General features: G+C 41.3%; 1 protein-coding gene across 1 annotated transcript in view; it reads left to right on the forward strand.

Annotated features, from left to right (window-relative positions):
- The first annotated feature begins 270 nt into the window (after positions 1-270).
- The window catches only part of MDGA2 (MAM domain containing glycosylphosphatidylinositol anchor 2), an 814342-nt gene continuing 798855 nt past the window's right edge, over positions 271-15757 (forward strand). Inside the window, exon 1 of the mRNA XM_068545716.1 lies at positions 271-765. Coding sequence (XP_068401817.1) covers positions 486-765 — 280 coding nt within the window. The 5' untranslated portion in view covers positions 271-485. The remainder of the gene's footprint in view (positions 766-15757) is intronic.

A 15757-nucleotide genomic window follows, 5' to 3' on the forward strand; every position in this document is an offset into this window, starting at 1 on the left:
AGGATTGGCGTTGCAATGGCAACTGATGGAATGGGGGAAGGCAAGACAGCAGGGCTGGGGGCTCCGGACTGCGGGCGGGCGGGCCGCTGCCGCCGCTTGACGCTCCTCCGGGGACCTTCGCGAGTTACTTTGTAAAGGCGAACCCAAGCGAGGAAGCCCCTGCTCGGTGCCCCGAGTCAGAGGCCACTTCCTGCTCCCTGGCTGCCCGCGTCAGGCTCGCACCGCTCGGCACACCCGGCCCCTCGCCAGCACCCGCCGCCGGCCCAGCGCGCCGCCGCCGCCGCCGCCGCCGCCGCAGCCGCTGCGGAGACTCCAGCCCGCTCCCCTGAAGAACACTTCGCCTCCCGGCCCCGCTTCCCATCACGCCCCCTGCTCCTCCCCGGCGTCTGCGATTTTCCCAGGCGCCCAGTGTGAGTGAGGCGTGCGTGTGAGTCTGTGTCAGGGTATTGTGTTGTGGGAGTGTGTGTGTGTGTGTGTATGTGTGCATGAGTGTGGGGTGTGAGGGGCTCCTGCGCTCCGCTCACGGCCGCCGCCGGGGGAAGACGGACGGACCGCGCTTCCCTCTTCCGCGAGCGGTTCCCGGGCACCTCGGCTCGGCTGGAGAGCGAGCGGAGCGCGCCCGGCTGGCCGCCGGCCTCCAGAAGGTCCCGCTGCGTCCACCCTGGGCTGGATATGTTCATGTTCACGTGAAGATGGATTTAGTGTACGGTCTCGTGTGGCTGCTGACAGTCCTCCTGGAGGGGATCTCCGGCCAAGGAGTGTACGGTGAGTGGAATCGCGACGCTATTGTGACCTTGTGATTCTTAGGGAAGATGGGCTGGTGAGCGAAAATGCACGACTCGCGCCGTTCCGGGGCCCCTCCCGGCGTGGCTTTTGATTTCCACTTCACGTTATTGGGAGCGATAAGGAGGCGGCGAGCGCGCTGCGAATCGGGCTGCGAACCGCTTTCCCAGCGCCTCGGCTCGGGCTCGGAGTTGGGTCGAGCCGGCAGCCCAGCACTCGTGCAAATAAGTGGCTTTGCACTTGATTTATCCCCCCTGGGGGACCCGAGCTCTAGCTGTCTTTGATTTAATAATGATTTGGCTCCTTGCATGCCTTGGTGTCGGTGCCGCGGTTTCCTCCCAAGGGAAGCTTCGAATGTGACCCCAGTGAGCTCCCCATTCCTCTCCGCCCCGTCCCTCAGCCTTCTCTTTTCCTTTTCCTTTTTCTTGGGGGGGGGGGGGCGTGGGGAGAGTTGAATGCCTACTTGACTTGATTTTCCGGCTCAGGAAGTGGGTTGACAGTCGAGTTGCGTTCTGCACCAACCGTTGCCATGAGCACTGACTTGGGGAGGGGAAAATAGCAGGCAAGATTCTCGGTGCCAGACACAATTAAGGGACATGTTTATGTGAATGGATGAGCAAATGCATGAATGAACGGACGGCCAAGTCTGCGCGTCTCGGCTCCGGGGCAGGACACTGGCTCACTGCAACAGGAACATAATCTCAGTTCTCCGGAAAACGCAGGTCTGGGAGGGTTAGGACGGAGAGAAGGATGAGCTAGTTAATTCGGATGTTTTTAAGTCCTCAAGAGCCAATCCAGGTTCCTTCGCCTGTCAGCAGTTGGCACCCTTGGTTTTCGGGACTGAAAGATACACACACACACACACACACACACACACACACACACACACACTCTCTCTCTCTCTCTGGCTCAAATGTGAGTCTTCTCCTGGGATAAGCAGGCGGTGCTACAAAGGAAAAAATAACTTTTGTGTTCTCGAGGTATGGTGGGAAGGTTAGGAGAAGAGCCCTTGAGGGGACAGCAGGCCGAGACTCACCCACAGCTCCCAGGCTGGGGCCGACATCCAGAGAAAGTGTGTGCTGGAAATTTGGCAGCTCGCCCTTTGTCTCCCTCGGGGTTGGGACCCCAGCGCTGCAGTGCTAGGCACCGGCTGCCCCGGGCAAAGGGCATGAGTGTTTGTGGAAGCGCAGACCCTAGAAGTGACTTGGGAGTGGGCGCGGATGCAGGGGGACCTTGAGCCCTCAAACTGTCTGGGAACGTGGAGTGCGCAGTGGGCAGGTGTTTGGGAACCGAGGCGGGAGGTCCGCCTTTGCTCTCTCCGCGGTGTCTTGTCCAGGGCTGAGCGGTGCTGGGGGCTGGTGGGGAGAGGGTCAGGAGCGGCGAGCTCTGGCCTCTGCTTCGCTTCATCGGCCGCTCCCCTTGCCTGTCTTCCTACTTCCCTCCTTGGCTCTGGACAAGAGATCTTCACTTTCTCCCACCTCTAAGCATCTTAATTTCCCCTCTCTCCTCACTCCCTTTCCCGAATGAAAGAGAGCTTTCTTGGTGGTGGTGGTGGTGCTGGTACCGCTGCTGCTGGTGTGTGTAGGAGAGATGCTGAGGTCTTGAACCTCTTGGCTTAAACCGCTTGGCTGATGGCAGGAGGTGAGGCCTTGAGCGGAGCAGGAATTCATTTAGTGCTGTTTTGACTTCTGCTGGACTCTGGTGTCCCGAAGCTGAGAGTGGCTGGGATTCTAGGGATGGAGGAATGCTGCAGATAAGATGGAACCTTCTCAGCGAGCTGTTCCCTAGTGTGAGTCTGAACTCTGCTTGTCCAAGTCTTTATTTCTCTCCCATTGGTTCAGATTAGCCCAAATAAAAAGTTTTTGTTTTTTGTTTTGTTTTTTTAAATGTGTGTGTTTGTGTGTGTGTGTGTGTGTGTGTGTGTGTGTGTAGGAGATGAGAAGTGAGAAAAATCGGGGGGGTGGGTAGGGGATGTTCTGGAACTGTCTTGATTAGAAAGGGTTCCATTTTTCTGTCACTGTTTGTCATTCAGATTGTTTGTCCTGGCAAGTCTCATGCAGGGCGGTGGAAAAGTGTAAGATGTAGGAGTGGAGACAAGTAGAGAACAATTGCATCAAAACAGTCCTGGGCCATGCTGCTTAACAATAAGGGGGAAGGCATTTCTGCTACTGAGCTGATCATTGTGAAGGTGGTGGTCTTTTTTTTTTTTCTTTTACTATTGATGTGGTTATTAGTCACTTAGCTAGGAGTAGAATTGACTTTGTTTGAAAATTAGTCAGCATCTCTAGTCATTATAAATGTCATAGCTATCAGGTGGGTGAAAAAATATATATATTACTTTTCAAATATGTCTTACAAATCACAGAAGTTAGATTCTCAAGGTGGGAATCCCTAACCTTCAGCATTAGCATCACCTGGGAACTTGTTAGGAATGCAAATTCTCTGACCCCTCCCAGGATTTCTAAATCAGAAATTCAGAGTGTGGGATCCACATTCTGTGTTTTTCACCTCAGGTGATGATTAGGATGCATGCTAAAGTCTGAGAACCACTGATAAAACTTCACATTTCATTGCTTTGACTTTGTAAACCATGACCTTTCTTAACCTGAAGTAGTTTCATCTTTTTATTTTTTGTGGAAGCATTTATGGGGAAGAGAAGATTTTATTTTTATTTAGGTATAAAATATTGATTAACTGTAAGAAGGACGTAGACATAAGAGTTAGTGTAAGATTATAAAGTGTGTTTTGAACATTTTACATGAGGAGTCTGGAAAATGATTAATTAAAAAAAGCAGTGCAATTATAAACAGAGACTTCAAAGACCTAGATAGGAACTTTGCTAGCATAAGTCTGTATCCCTGTCACCCTTTATTTGCCTGTGTTGGCCAGATGTAAAACCATTCGTGCTACACACAAAGTATTATTTCTTAATATTGTTTTCTAGTAGCTAAGTTCAAGAGAAAATAAAATTATTTTATCGGTAATTCAGGCAAAATCACTTCACTGTAGCCTAAAACTAATTACATGATTTAGAAATATATCATTGTAACCTTTCTTCTTTGAAATAGCTAGTCAGCCCTTCATTCTTCTACTGCTAGCCTGGAAAATTCTGAGCATGAAATTCAGATGTTTTTAAGTAATTGAGACTATTTGTTTTAATATATAGATTATATTGTCTTGAGTTACTGTAATCTTCTTCCTATTGTGTTTGATCAGCTTGGTACCGTGTGTACTACTTAAGTATAAAAGTTTCTGCTATAGACCTAGGGACTTACTGTCATTTATCTGGGGATATTGCTTAGCAGACTTACTGCACAGTAGCTGAGATTTGTGTATATGTGGCATTTGGGTAAGGGAGATTATCTTTTGATTTATATCTGCCTGTCTACCCTCCACCAATGATTCTGATGTCATTAAAAAACATTTTTTAAAAATGGCATTTTTCCCTGTAGATATCTATATTTGTGTAGTTTTTATTTTTTGATTTTTTTTAATAAATTTTTTTTTGGCCATGCCATGAGGCTTGTGGGATCTTAGTTCCCCAACCAGGGATTGAACCCGGGGCCATGGCAGTGAAAGCGTGGAGTCCTAACCACTGGACCACCAGGGAATTCCCTGTGTAGTTTTTAAAATCAATTTTCTTAAGTTATATATTCTCCCTTCTTGAATTAAAAAAAAATTTTTGGTATTCAAGCTTTTTCCTCAAAATAATCTTGGAAGTTTAAAGTTTTATTTTAATTTTCTTTTTACTATATTAAACGTCACTGAAAACCAAAAAGTCATTAAAGAACAGTGAACTGGTATCCATTTTTGGCATTGTTAATTTTGTTGCACTAAACCCATTGCATTACATTTAGGATAACTGATTAAACATAGCATCAAGGGTCACAATGTAAACCCCAGCTAGGTGTATGCAACTGCAATACTTAGAGCTGTGTGATCCAAAGTATTTTTCCTAGTTTTGAAAGTTTTCTTTGTAAGTTATTCTGTGGATGTTTAACTGTGTTTTTTAGAGAACCTGTTGATAATTACATAATTTTGAGAATCATATCTCCTGTAAACTTCACAGTTGTCTTGCTTAAAAAGGAAAAAACTGCTCCATTGCCACACATTGTATTTTTACTTCTGACCTATTATACCCTTAATTTCCGAGGAGGCTAATAAAAGATTATAACTGCATTAGCACAGGACAAATCCCCACTGCAATTGAAAAACAAAATAAAAGTCTATGTCTAAATAGTTTTTAATGGGAGCCAAATCTACCAATGACTTGGTGTCCTAAAATAATTAATGTACTGCCCATAAATAGCTTGCAGGATGTGCTAGAAAGCAATAAATAGAATAAGTTTATCAACACACGTGTATGACAAATTAGCAAGCTATATTCTCTCCATTCAAGTAATATCAATTAGTCTCGTAAATTTTAAGAATGACACCCTAGGCAGTAGATGACAGAAAAGGCTTGGTGGAATTGAGAACCAGGGGATAAGGTAAACAGGAAGGATCTGGAAGATCTTTCAGACTGTCAGTGGGTTGAATCTAAATGTACAGATAGACCCAAAGGGATAAGAGTGCTCTGGCAGGTCAGTTGACCATTACATCCAGTCCCAGGATGTTTCCATCCTCACAGCAAAATTATCCCAAGGTGCACTGAATTGTGATTTTTGTCCTGTTATGAGTTTGGAGGAACCCTGTGATCAGATTCTGCTTTTGACTGAACACATATTTAGGGTGTCAGCCTGTGGGAGATGACTTTAATGAGTGTTGCTAAAAAAAGGTAAATCTGAAGCTCTGTCATATGCAGTTAGCTTTAACCTTCTCTCTTCCCACTCCTCACCGCACTGTCCCTATGTGCACGCGAGGACACGCACACACATGCGCGCACCCTGGGTCATCACCACTTTGGTCACCATCACAGGAAAAGTGGGCTGTCCTTTGTACCTTGAGATTATTTTTGTACATTCAAGGTTGTCCTTACTGGTCGTGTTACTGAGAATTCGCATGACAAATGAGCAGATTATTTTATACAGTGTTACTTGCTCATGTCCTGTTTGTCCCTGGGAAGCCCCTAAGTGGGCTATTAAGTACTTTAGATTGAGCAGGTTGAACATTAAGCCTAAGGAATCATTTTCTAGAGAACAAATCGGTGAGGGTGAATAGATGTCATAAAAGAAATTCAAGGGAGGCATTTTTCATGATCTTCATTATCTTGGCTTAATTTTATTGTCTCTGATACCAGCTCTTATTGATATTGTAAAATTATTTTCGTTTTTGTTTTGTAAGGCAAACCACCTTAAACCTATTTTGAGAAACAGGTTTTCTGGAAAAAATGTGCCCTGTATTCTTTTAAAATGCTGTTTTAATGTGATTGGGGTAGGGCTCATGGGATGCAACTAATAGCATGAGCCTGTGGGTTCAGTTTATGTCTTAACACAGTGTTAGGAACCGTGATCTTGGGTTGCTTTCCACCTATTGAGATAATTCATCACTCATGTTCTCTGGCCTGGTCCTCATGCTTTGGGAAGAGTCTTGGAAGAGTTGGGCTCAAGGCTCGAAACCCACAAAGTCAAAGGCAAAGAGTCAGTTATACCTGCCTAGTCCTGGAACTGAGCTCTTGGCAGCTGCAGTGAACTGAAGAAATGTGCTATCAGCTCCCAGTTGAATTGGGGGAAGATCTTACTTTCCCTTTTGGCTATTTCGGAAGGACAAGCAAAGTATTATATTGAATGCATTTCAAGTATGAATAGGGTGAACGTTTTTAGCTTCACTGTAATTGCCGTTAACTGAATAGCCCCTCAAAATGAAATTTCATTTCTTTGCTTCAGTGACTGTCAATGTAAATATATTACTTAGAGCAGAATGAAGAAATGATTTCATTTATAGGCCACTGTATCCTATTTTTATTTTCAAATCCAATTAATAAACTTTTGGCCCTATAAAATCATAAAGTCAGAAGAGACTTTACGATGGCATTAAATCATCTCACTAATTTATGACACAATGGCTTTATATTATGCTAGTCTGATGGTGGTCCTATCCTATTCGTGAGATTTCTTTCACAACTCTTTTTTCCACAATCCAGGCTCATTCACTGGATGGATATTTTTTTGTCACCTTGCTAAAATCCCTCATCTCCATTATTGGATCATGCACTTAGTTATTTCCCATTTTATACCAGTACAATTCCATTTTTTTCTTAACTTATATGACCTTGAACTGATCCCAATTAACCTCTCTTATATTGGTTTCTTACTACTTTTCCAAGATACTAGTGCCAAGATACTATTTCCAAGATACTATTTCTATCTTGTGTTTTAAAAGACTTATTTCCTTTCCTGTTGATGTAATTGATTGAATTCAGTAAGAAAGATGATTTCCATTTCATAATCTAAATCATACTTTCCCCAGGAGTTCACAGTCATAGAAAAGGATTTCAAATGTTAGGAATATTTTTTTTGGCTATTACACATTTACTATAAATTTACCAATTAAAGACATATTATGGTAGGAGCAAAGGTATTAGAAATTATGACGTAAATTTTCTTTCTGTCTTTTAGTATGCTACCTCTACAACTTTACATAAAAATAGGAGACATCAGTTTCTTGCTGTTCCCTGTCAAAACTATACCAAGGACTATTGTGTGGTTGGCAGATGGGGTCAAATATGTGACATGTTACCATATCCGCAAGCAGCATATTTCTTGTCCTGTTTTGTTGGAATAAGAATGAGAGGGATAAAAATAATGAAGTGATTCTGTGGAAAGGGAAACATATATGTCTGAAAGAGGAAGGGTTGGTTCATAGCTAGGCCTCCCACAGTCTTAAAGGACAGCACAAAGGGCATTGAAATCTCAATGAGGTGAGTAGGAAATCAAATGCTGGCCTGAAAAGGCCATTCGAAAAATATATCTGTCCTATAAGTAATAGCAAAACAGCAAACTAATATTTTTCTGAAGTAAATAGAACTTTGTTCATGTGTGTCAAACAGAGGAAGAAAAAAAAATGTCTGCCATTTGACTGAATGACAACTTCAGGGAGATTTTTCTGTTCTCCTGAAAGGGAAAGATAGAAAGATGAGGAATCCTTAAGCAGAGCCTATGGTCCCAGTGGACCAGATTATCCTACCTGCCAATTGATTGTACTTAAGGAGAGATAGGCGCAGATTAAACATTGGGGCATTCTCTCTGTTATTTCTGAGTGGAGCTATGAATTTGGTCCAGGCCTTGCCTCGGGTCCACTTCCTACTGAAGAGGGGGAGGCTCCCACGAGTCTCCTGAGAAGGATATAAAACTCTGAGGAAGATATGCAACTTTTCAGAAATTTTCAGTAGGAATTGTACACAGATTCTGGTCCGATTGTGGGTAAGTTCTAGTAACTTGAGTCAGCAAATTAAGGTATAACTTCTATGGATTAAACATGTAACTAAGTAGTAAGAGCTGTGAACTCAAAGAGTTTACTAGTTAATTAAAAGACAAAGCCAAATGGAAAAACAAACAAAATAAGACTATGAGAAATATACAAATATTTGTGCAAGACGAGAGAGCATTGATAGCTGCCATGGTTGGAGGAAACTTGAAAAAGCTGGTACGTCATGATTTGAGTCTTGAAAGTAGGTTGATGTAATATAGATAAAGAGGGAGGATAGGCCAGTGCTAAAGCACAGATCCCAGCTGCAAGAATAATAGGGCAGAAAGGAAAATAACCCTGCAGTACGTGTCTAGTATTAAGCCTAAGCAATTTCTCCAAAGTTTGTCCCAACTAGAAAGATGTATCCATCATTAACCTATGGTAACTCCCTCTTCCCCAAAGTCTGTAAGTCTGTGAAATAAATTTGACTGTGTGATACTCTGGAACTTGCTCAGATATTTATGTTTACCAAGTTCCTAGGTTTGTGTGTGTGCAATGTGGAGCCACTTGACCTCATTAGGAGTTAAGACAGTTGTCTCTAAAGTTCCTGTAGGATACTGAGCCCTCCCCAATTCTACGCAAACTTGAGAAGCTTTGAACTTACATGGCAGCTCCTTTTGGAGTTAAGGTCAAAGACTTTTCAAAGCCTTTTTAAGAGTCCATGTTGTTCTTTACAAATGTACAGCCACTGAGATGAATGCGTTGCCTTTATGAAAAGAGGTATGTGCTTTCATTATTATTTTTTTTTATTCTTGTGCAAGGCAGCATAATGTGGTTGAAAACTGTTGGGGAACTTGGGCTTTCTTCTTGTTCACCTGCTGCTCTACTCCATGACCAGAAGCAAAAAAAATCTTAATCTCTTTATCCCTCAGTTTCCATCTCTAATAAACTCTTAGGAAAGTGGGCTGCTATACAGAGAAAATGTAAATAACAGCAAGAATAAAAAAGTCTGGTTGCATTTTTATATCTGGAGTAGAGGGAGACTGCATAGCAAGCATCCTTTATCTTCTTAAAAAAGTACACTCAGGTGGTCCAACAATTGGACCTCCTAGTGGGAGTGCCATTTGGTTCTCAGAACAGAGTAAGGGGCTTGGAAGTAACAGGGAGCAAGTAATTTTTTTCTGGAAAAAATAATTCCCATCTGTCAGTCTATCAGAAAATAACTCAAGTGGTATATTTTTAAACAGTGTATGTAATATTAATATGTGCATGAAAAATGCCATTTGCTATTGCATCTTGTATGCACATGTGGCTGGTATTGCTCCTCAGGCTAGTCTTCTTCTCTCAATCCATATAACCCTGGAGTTTCTCCTTTTGCTCCTTAATGGTGGGGGTGGGGAGCTGGTATCCCCCCTCATTTAAGAGCTCCAGAGACAGTGTCGCCTAAACCTTATGACCATGAGTATATTTATATATGTGTGTGTTCAAATATATGTATAAATCTTGCTTTTGTACCAAGGAGCGAGAATAGTCTCAATGTCCTGCCATTTCGAGACTAATCTAAAAATGATACAAATAGGGATATATTTGTGAGACTACAAGTCATTGGTAATTTAAAAATAAAACCAGAGAAAATGAGAATAAATCATTAAGTGGGGCTATCGCAAGTTTATTGTGTATTTGGTCCCAAAGTGACCAAAATTACTGTTTCCCACCTAGTCACCTAATCATTAAAAAAAATCTATAAAATTAACTGAAAAGGCTGGGACCTTATTCACCATTACACTGTAACAGCTACATACATAAGAAAGCATTTTTATATATAATGGATTTTAATTATCCTTGGTAAACACTTATTTTCTATTTTTTGAGGGAGAAAGGTAGCTCACCTCAATAATACCCATTCATATAACTAACTACATGGAAGAAATTCATTAGGCTAGTTTTCTGAGTGTCAGAATATTAGCTAGTTATTGGTTGGGAATATTGGTATATATATTGGGAATATTCTGTAACCAAACCAAAAGGTCATCTTTACTTGAGACTTTAAACAGGCAACAAAATTATTAGTTGAGAATAATTTTCCCCACTACGAGGGATGAACAATATTGGCTTTGCTAAGCATGTCACCTTAAGCATATACACACAGTAGACTCTGTGACATGCACAGATTTAACTGACGTGTAGTTTTTGAGTTGTCAGTCTTATCCTGGTAGTATTTCAGAACTAGTGAAGTTATTATCAAGAAGTTGTATAGTTGTTTTTATCCTGGTTCTGAACTTGTTCATTCTTTTTCATGGCTTATTCTACACCATTATTGTGATTCTCCCCTCATTCTTTTATTTACTTACCTTTTTCATTTGGTTCATGTTTCACACTGGACTATATTACCTGTACCCTTTCTTTGTACAGAGCTGCTGTGTTAATATTAAAGTTTTCAGTCTTAGTTCACAATTAATCAAACCTCAATCTTGGGCTAATTTTGTTCTTACTTTGTCATGTGTAGCTTCATCTAAGTGTAATTGCCTAAGGAGGCGCAGCTCTCTTCCATTCTGACCCTGTAATATTGCTAAGATTGGGGTTTAGAAACTTCCCCCTCTTTACCTAAGACAAGAATAATTCTCAGTGGGCCACAGCCATTTTACTCAGAGGCTACTTATCCTCTGATGATTTTCTGTATCTCACTAACAAACATTCCTCTAGTTGCAGCAGCTGGGGTTAAAAGTGGCCTTCTTCCTGCTTCCTGTGATTTCATAATTTACTGTTGAACTCTATTATGATTATATGATTTTAGTTGATATTTCAAAAAGCATTTAAGTTTTTAATTTTCTGTCATCATTGAAAACTCACTCGTTAATGCCTTAATTCTCTAAGCTTACTTATGCAAAGAAGTACTTTGAAACCTTTTAAGTTTAATCACCTCTCCAGTTTCAGAGAAAGTGTAAAGAAGATATCTATCTTTCTACACATAAACTACACATATATATTTGTATATATAATATATGTGTATATACTCTAAAATATATATTCATATATATTAACTGTCTATGAGTGTGTGGATATGTGGGTGTATCTGTGTATTCATGGAGTGGGTCTCATGGAGTAGCGGCTGAACTTTAGACAAGGAATTGGATGGCTTTCTTGCTTCCCTTGCAAAGCTGACTCTGATTCAGTGTTGACAGCAGGGCATGCAGTCTCTCATCTAACATTCATTTTGCTTTTAGATATCTTTTGTGATAATTCATGTTTGTATTGTTCACCAATTTCCAACATTACCTTCAGAAACTCTCATTACTTTTTTCCTTCTATATCTTTGCAATTGACAGAAATGTTTCTCAGCTGCATAAGAGCAATACACGTGAAGTTTATTTTACCTGAACTATAGTGATGTATACACTTAAAGCCCAGTGTCACTTGCATACTCAAAAGACCATGCCTCCTGCTCTATTAGCCAGGTCTTTATACTGGTCTTTCCTCTTTTTTAAGTGGGAATTTAGAGCATAAGACATATCTGTCTTCAAGTATGGATTCTAAAATATATCTGTAAACCAAATTCAATTAACTTGGGTTATCTGCTCTCTTTTTCCATCTGTCATTGAAAAATAAACATAGGATATCGTAATTTTTTCATAGAATAATTGCCGTTTTTCAAGTGCCTCCTATATGTCACACCTTCTACTAGGAGTTTTTTATACATTATGTCATAGTCTAATCTTTGAATGAAATAGATGAGAAATCTGAAACTCATACAGTTTAAATAACTACCATACAGTTACCAGTGGCTGAATTTGAAATCACATATGAAGTGTATATGAAAATAAATATTTGTATATATTCTTATATGTATTATTAAATTATATTCATATATGCGTGTTTATACCCACTATGATGAAGCCATGCAAGTTACCTGGATCATCTTGTGCCATGTATGTGACATCTCAGTCTATATTTGAAATGCCGACTGGGTGATAAATTCTAGCTTTTTGCCTGAGAAATATAAATAGGTAGCTAATGTCAGCACTTTGTATCATAATTTTCTTACTTGGAAAAAGAAGATATGATTTATAATTTTGGTTTTTTTTTTTTTGTTTTAGAAGCAAAATGCCCATACTGAGGACTCTCTCTGGTATAATTTATTTTTGGACTAGTAGGATATTTTAAGCATATTCATAATTAGTGACCTGTAAAAATGAAGACATGGCTCTACTAGATATTCTGCAGAAGTAGTTATATTCCTCCATGTAAAATAGGAAGCATGTGCTCATAAAAAAAATAAACTGTCAACTGTACTACTTTATTTTCCCCCAGGCTGATTAACAATCACTGGCCTTGGTAAGATTGATAGTTAAGTGTGATATTTGGCCTGATTTTTGCCTTGAGTTCCCTCTGGGTATTGCTTGGGCATTTTTTGCAGAGTTAATTGAGGAGACTATATCAGCGTATCAGCGGGTTTCTATTCTTGAAAATCGTGTTGTGCTCAAGAGGACAGTTGATTGCAAGCTCTGCCCTTCTCTTAGCTGCCAGGGAGTTCCTCAAACCTCAAAGCTTACAAATTAGTGCAGTTTGGTGATTTGTTTTAGGCTTTTAGCTACAGCATTTGCTGCTATAAAAGTAATTTTTTTCCTGTGCTTTTTGAATGTAGCTATTGTGTGATATAGTATAACCCTGTACCATTCTGGCTATTGTGTGATTGATACAGAAACTGCTTCGATAGGAAACCATTTCAAGCGAGAACAGGAAAGGTATTATATTCAGCTGTAATGCCATGCATTTCTAAACAGCTGATGTTTTCTTTAACTGATAACCACCCCCCAAATTTTCAGAGGCAGTTGAGGCTTTAGAACTTTAACTCTTAATTCAGTCTGGCTGCAAGAGCAGTGCCCTGAAATTCACTATACATTCACAATGCGGAATTCATTAATTCTTAGTATAACTGGGTGCTGTGATTGTTGTGTTTTAAAGTCAGACCTCTTTAAGAATATGGAGAAACATCGATTTTGTGAATTTTTCTCTAAAGAGTGCTTCTTCATACTCAAGCCAGATAGTTGAAACTAGTGGTCTATGACTTTCTGCACACTGAAAATTGTGATAATGTTGTGAAATGGAGTGGGCCATCATGTATTTTGCAATCTAAGAATCTCAAATTAAATTGCAAGCCTTTGTAAAGGAATAGAGTAAGAGATGAGTCAAATCAAAGTTCAAAAGAGTTTAATCATAGATTGTATGTTTTTCCTACCTCACATATTTAATGATATATCTGGGAGTACTTACAAAAAATAGTGCACCCTGTTTTTATGTCTTTACTTCTAATTTTTGTATTTTATGATACCTTGGATGCAATGATCTATTTTGGATGAAGGTGGATAGTGTCTTAATGATTAGGTATAAAATTATATACCTAAGATGCATCTGTACGTTATGGTTTATCATTTAATTGGATATTATAAATATTAACAATATTAATTCAATTAAATGTCTAAAAGAAGCTGGAATAGAGATTCTTATGAACTTGAAAATGCTATTTAAATATCTTTAGTTGTGACAAAAGGTAAAGTCTAGATATTTTTAAAGATTATTTTAAAATTGCTCTAAGAATCTTTTCTGGTGGCTTAACTATTGACTGCTTCTCATTCATTGTACATAGCTGTCATCCTTCCAACAATAATTATGACATTGCAGAGGTTTTCTCATTATTAATGAAAAACTCAGCATTTCTACAAATAGGAAGTGTTTGATAAAGCAAATAAATGAAAACCAGTAAAGCAAACTTCCAGTATACCATTGTGTGCTGCTCTGGGGGGATTGGATTTGAAGTTGCATGTGGAGGAACAGGTGAGTTAGTCTGGTCATGGTATTGGCCCCAAAATAGGCAGGATCAGCTGGAATCAATTTATTGCTATTACAGGAAAATAGTTGGGCCCAGGTCATGGGAATTAGTAGGATGGATCAAGGCAGGATGAGGTGTCTGCTTGTCAGAGACTGAGAGGCAGATTAACATGCAGGTGGTTTCGGAGGGAGTGCTTTTGGAACTACCACCTGGAAGAGAGGGAGAGGGCCGGAATTCAGCGGGGGGAGAATTTGAGCTGCGATTCAGTTACAGCAGAGTCCTAAACTGAGCAAATGGGGTACTGTGAAGTTGGGGTAGACCTTCAGAGACGTCCCAGATAGAGAAAAAATCCTTTTCACCCCCTTTTCCACCCATCACTGGGTGTGGGCTGCCCCTGGGGAGGGGGCAACATATCTCAGGTTCCCTTGGGTTGAAGGCAAATCCTGGGAGGAACTCAACTGTGAGCAGTCAGAAGGTAACACTCTTGGGAGTTGGGGGAATGAATGCCTTCATGCAGAAGGGGTTCTGGACGGTGCATCACATCTTCTAGACATCACCCCTGTGGTGTTCATATTTGCTTGCTTATGAAAGTTCATCCCTTCTGGGAACTGGTCCTCTGAGAGCAGGCCTCGTTTCTTAGGGATACATACAAGAAGAAAGTCTGCGGGATAAACTTCAGCCCCTGCTGCTGTTCCTGATCTCTGATACTCATCATCCCTTTTTTAACCACCTTTTCTATATCTCCCTTACCCCCAACGAGCAACTCTAATGGGCTGGTTGGGGAAGTGACCCTGAAGGGCTTGGGATCCTGGTCTCTATGCCCTTTTCAGGCTGCTTCCACAGCTGCTGCATTTGTCAATTTGCTTTCAGAATCAGGAGGGAGCACCAACAGATACTTAAGTGGGTCACCTGGGTGCCTGATGTCTTCTTCCCTCCTCACATTGAGTTCATAGCAGTCTTGCCTTCTCTCAACAATCAGGGTTAATTATCCCTGCCTGAAAGGTGACTTTTTCTTGCCTGCTTGTCTTTTGCACAAGGAACCCACAGTGGCTAGGTGGCAACTGTCACAGGAGTTTGAGACTCTTGCTCTTTTCCCTGGGGGATGTGTTACCCCTCTGGAAACCAGGAATCTTAGCCACACAGGGTCTATAATTATGGGGATTGGAAGCACAGATACCCCATGTGGGTTACCAGGAGTGAAGGTAAAGGGACTCTTGGACCTGTGTGTTCTACTTGCTAGGGACACAGTTCCACATAATGCTCATTAATTTAGGGTTATACTACATCCTGGGGGTGGGTACCTGATCCACTCAGGGTATTATCCCCAAGTTGCTCTATTAGATGCTCTTTCTTCTATCATTCTATCAGATCAGCAGCTTTTTTTTTTTTAAATTTATTTATTTATTTACTGCTGTGTTGGGTCTTCGTTTCTGTGCGAGGGCTTTCTCTAGATGCGGCGAGCGGGGGCCACTCTTCATCGCGGTGCGCGGGCCTCTCACTATCGCGGCCTCTCTTGTTGCGGAGCACAGGCTCCAGATGCGCAGGCTCAGTAGTTGTGGCGCACGGGCCCAGCTGCTCCGCGGCATGTGGGATCCTCCCAGACCAGGGCTCGAACCCGTGCCCCCCGCATTGGCAGGCAGACTCTCAACCACTGCACCACCAGGGAAGCCCCCAAGATCAGCAGCTTTTGAGTGGCACCTGATGTGGTATAACCAGTATATTGTATGATCACATAGTCATTGCTGTACTTTCTTTTCTCTTCTGTGGATCCCTGTGTTCAGTGCAGTGTTATGAGGGATC

The sequence above is a fragment of the Eschrichtius robustus genome, chromosome 1 (genome assembly GCF_028021215.1).
Source record: "Eschrichtius robustus isolate mEscRob2 chromosome 1, mEscRob2.pri, whole genome shotgun sequence".
Lineage (NCBI taxonomy): Eukaryota > Metazoa > Chordata > Mammalia > Artiodactyla > Eschrichtiidae > Eschrichtius > Eschrichtius robustus.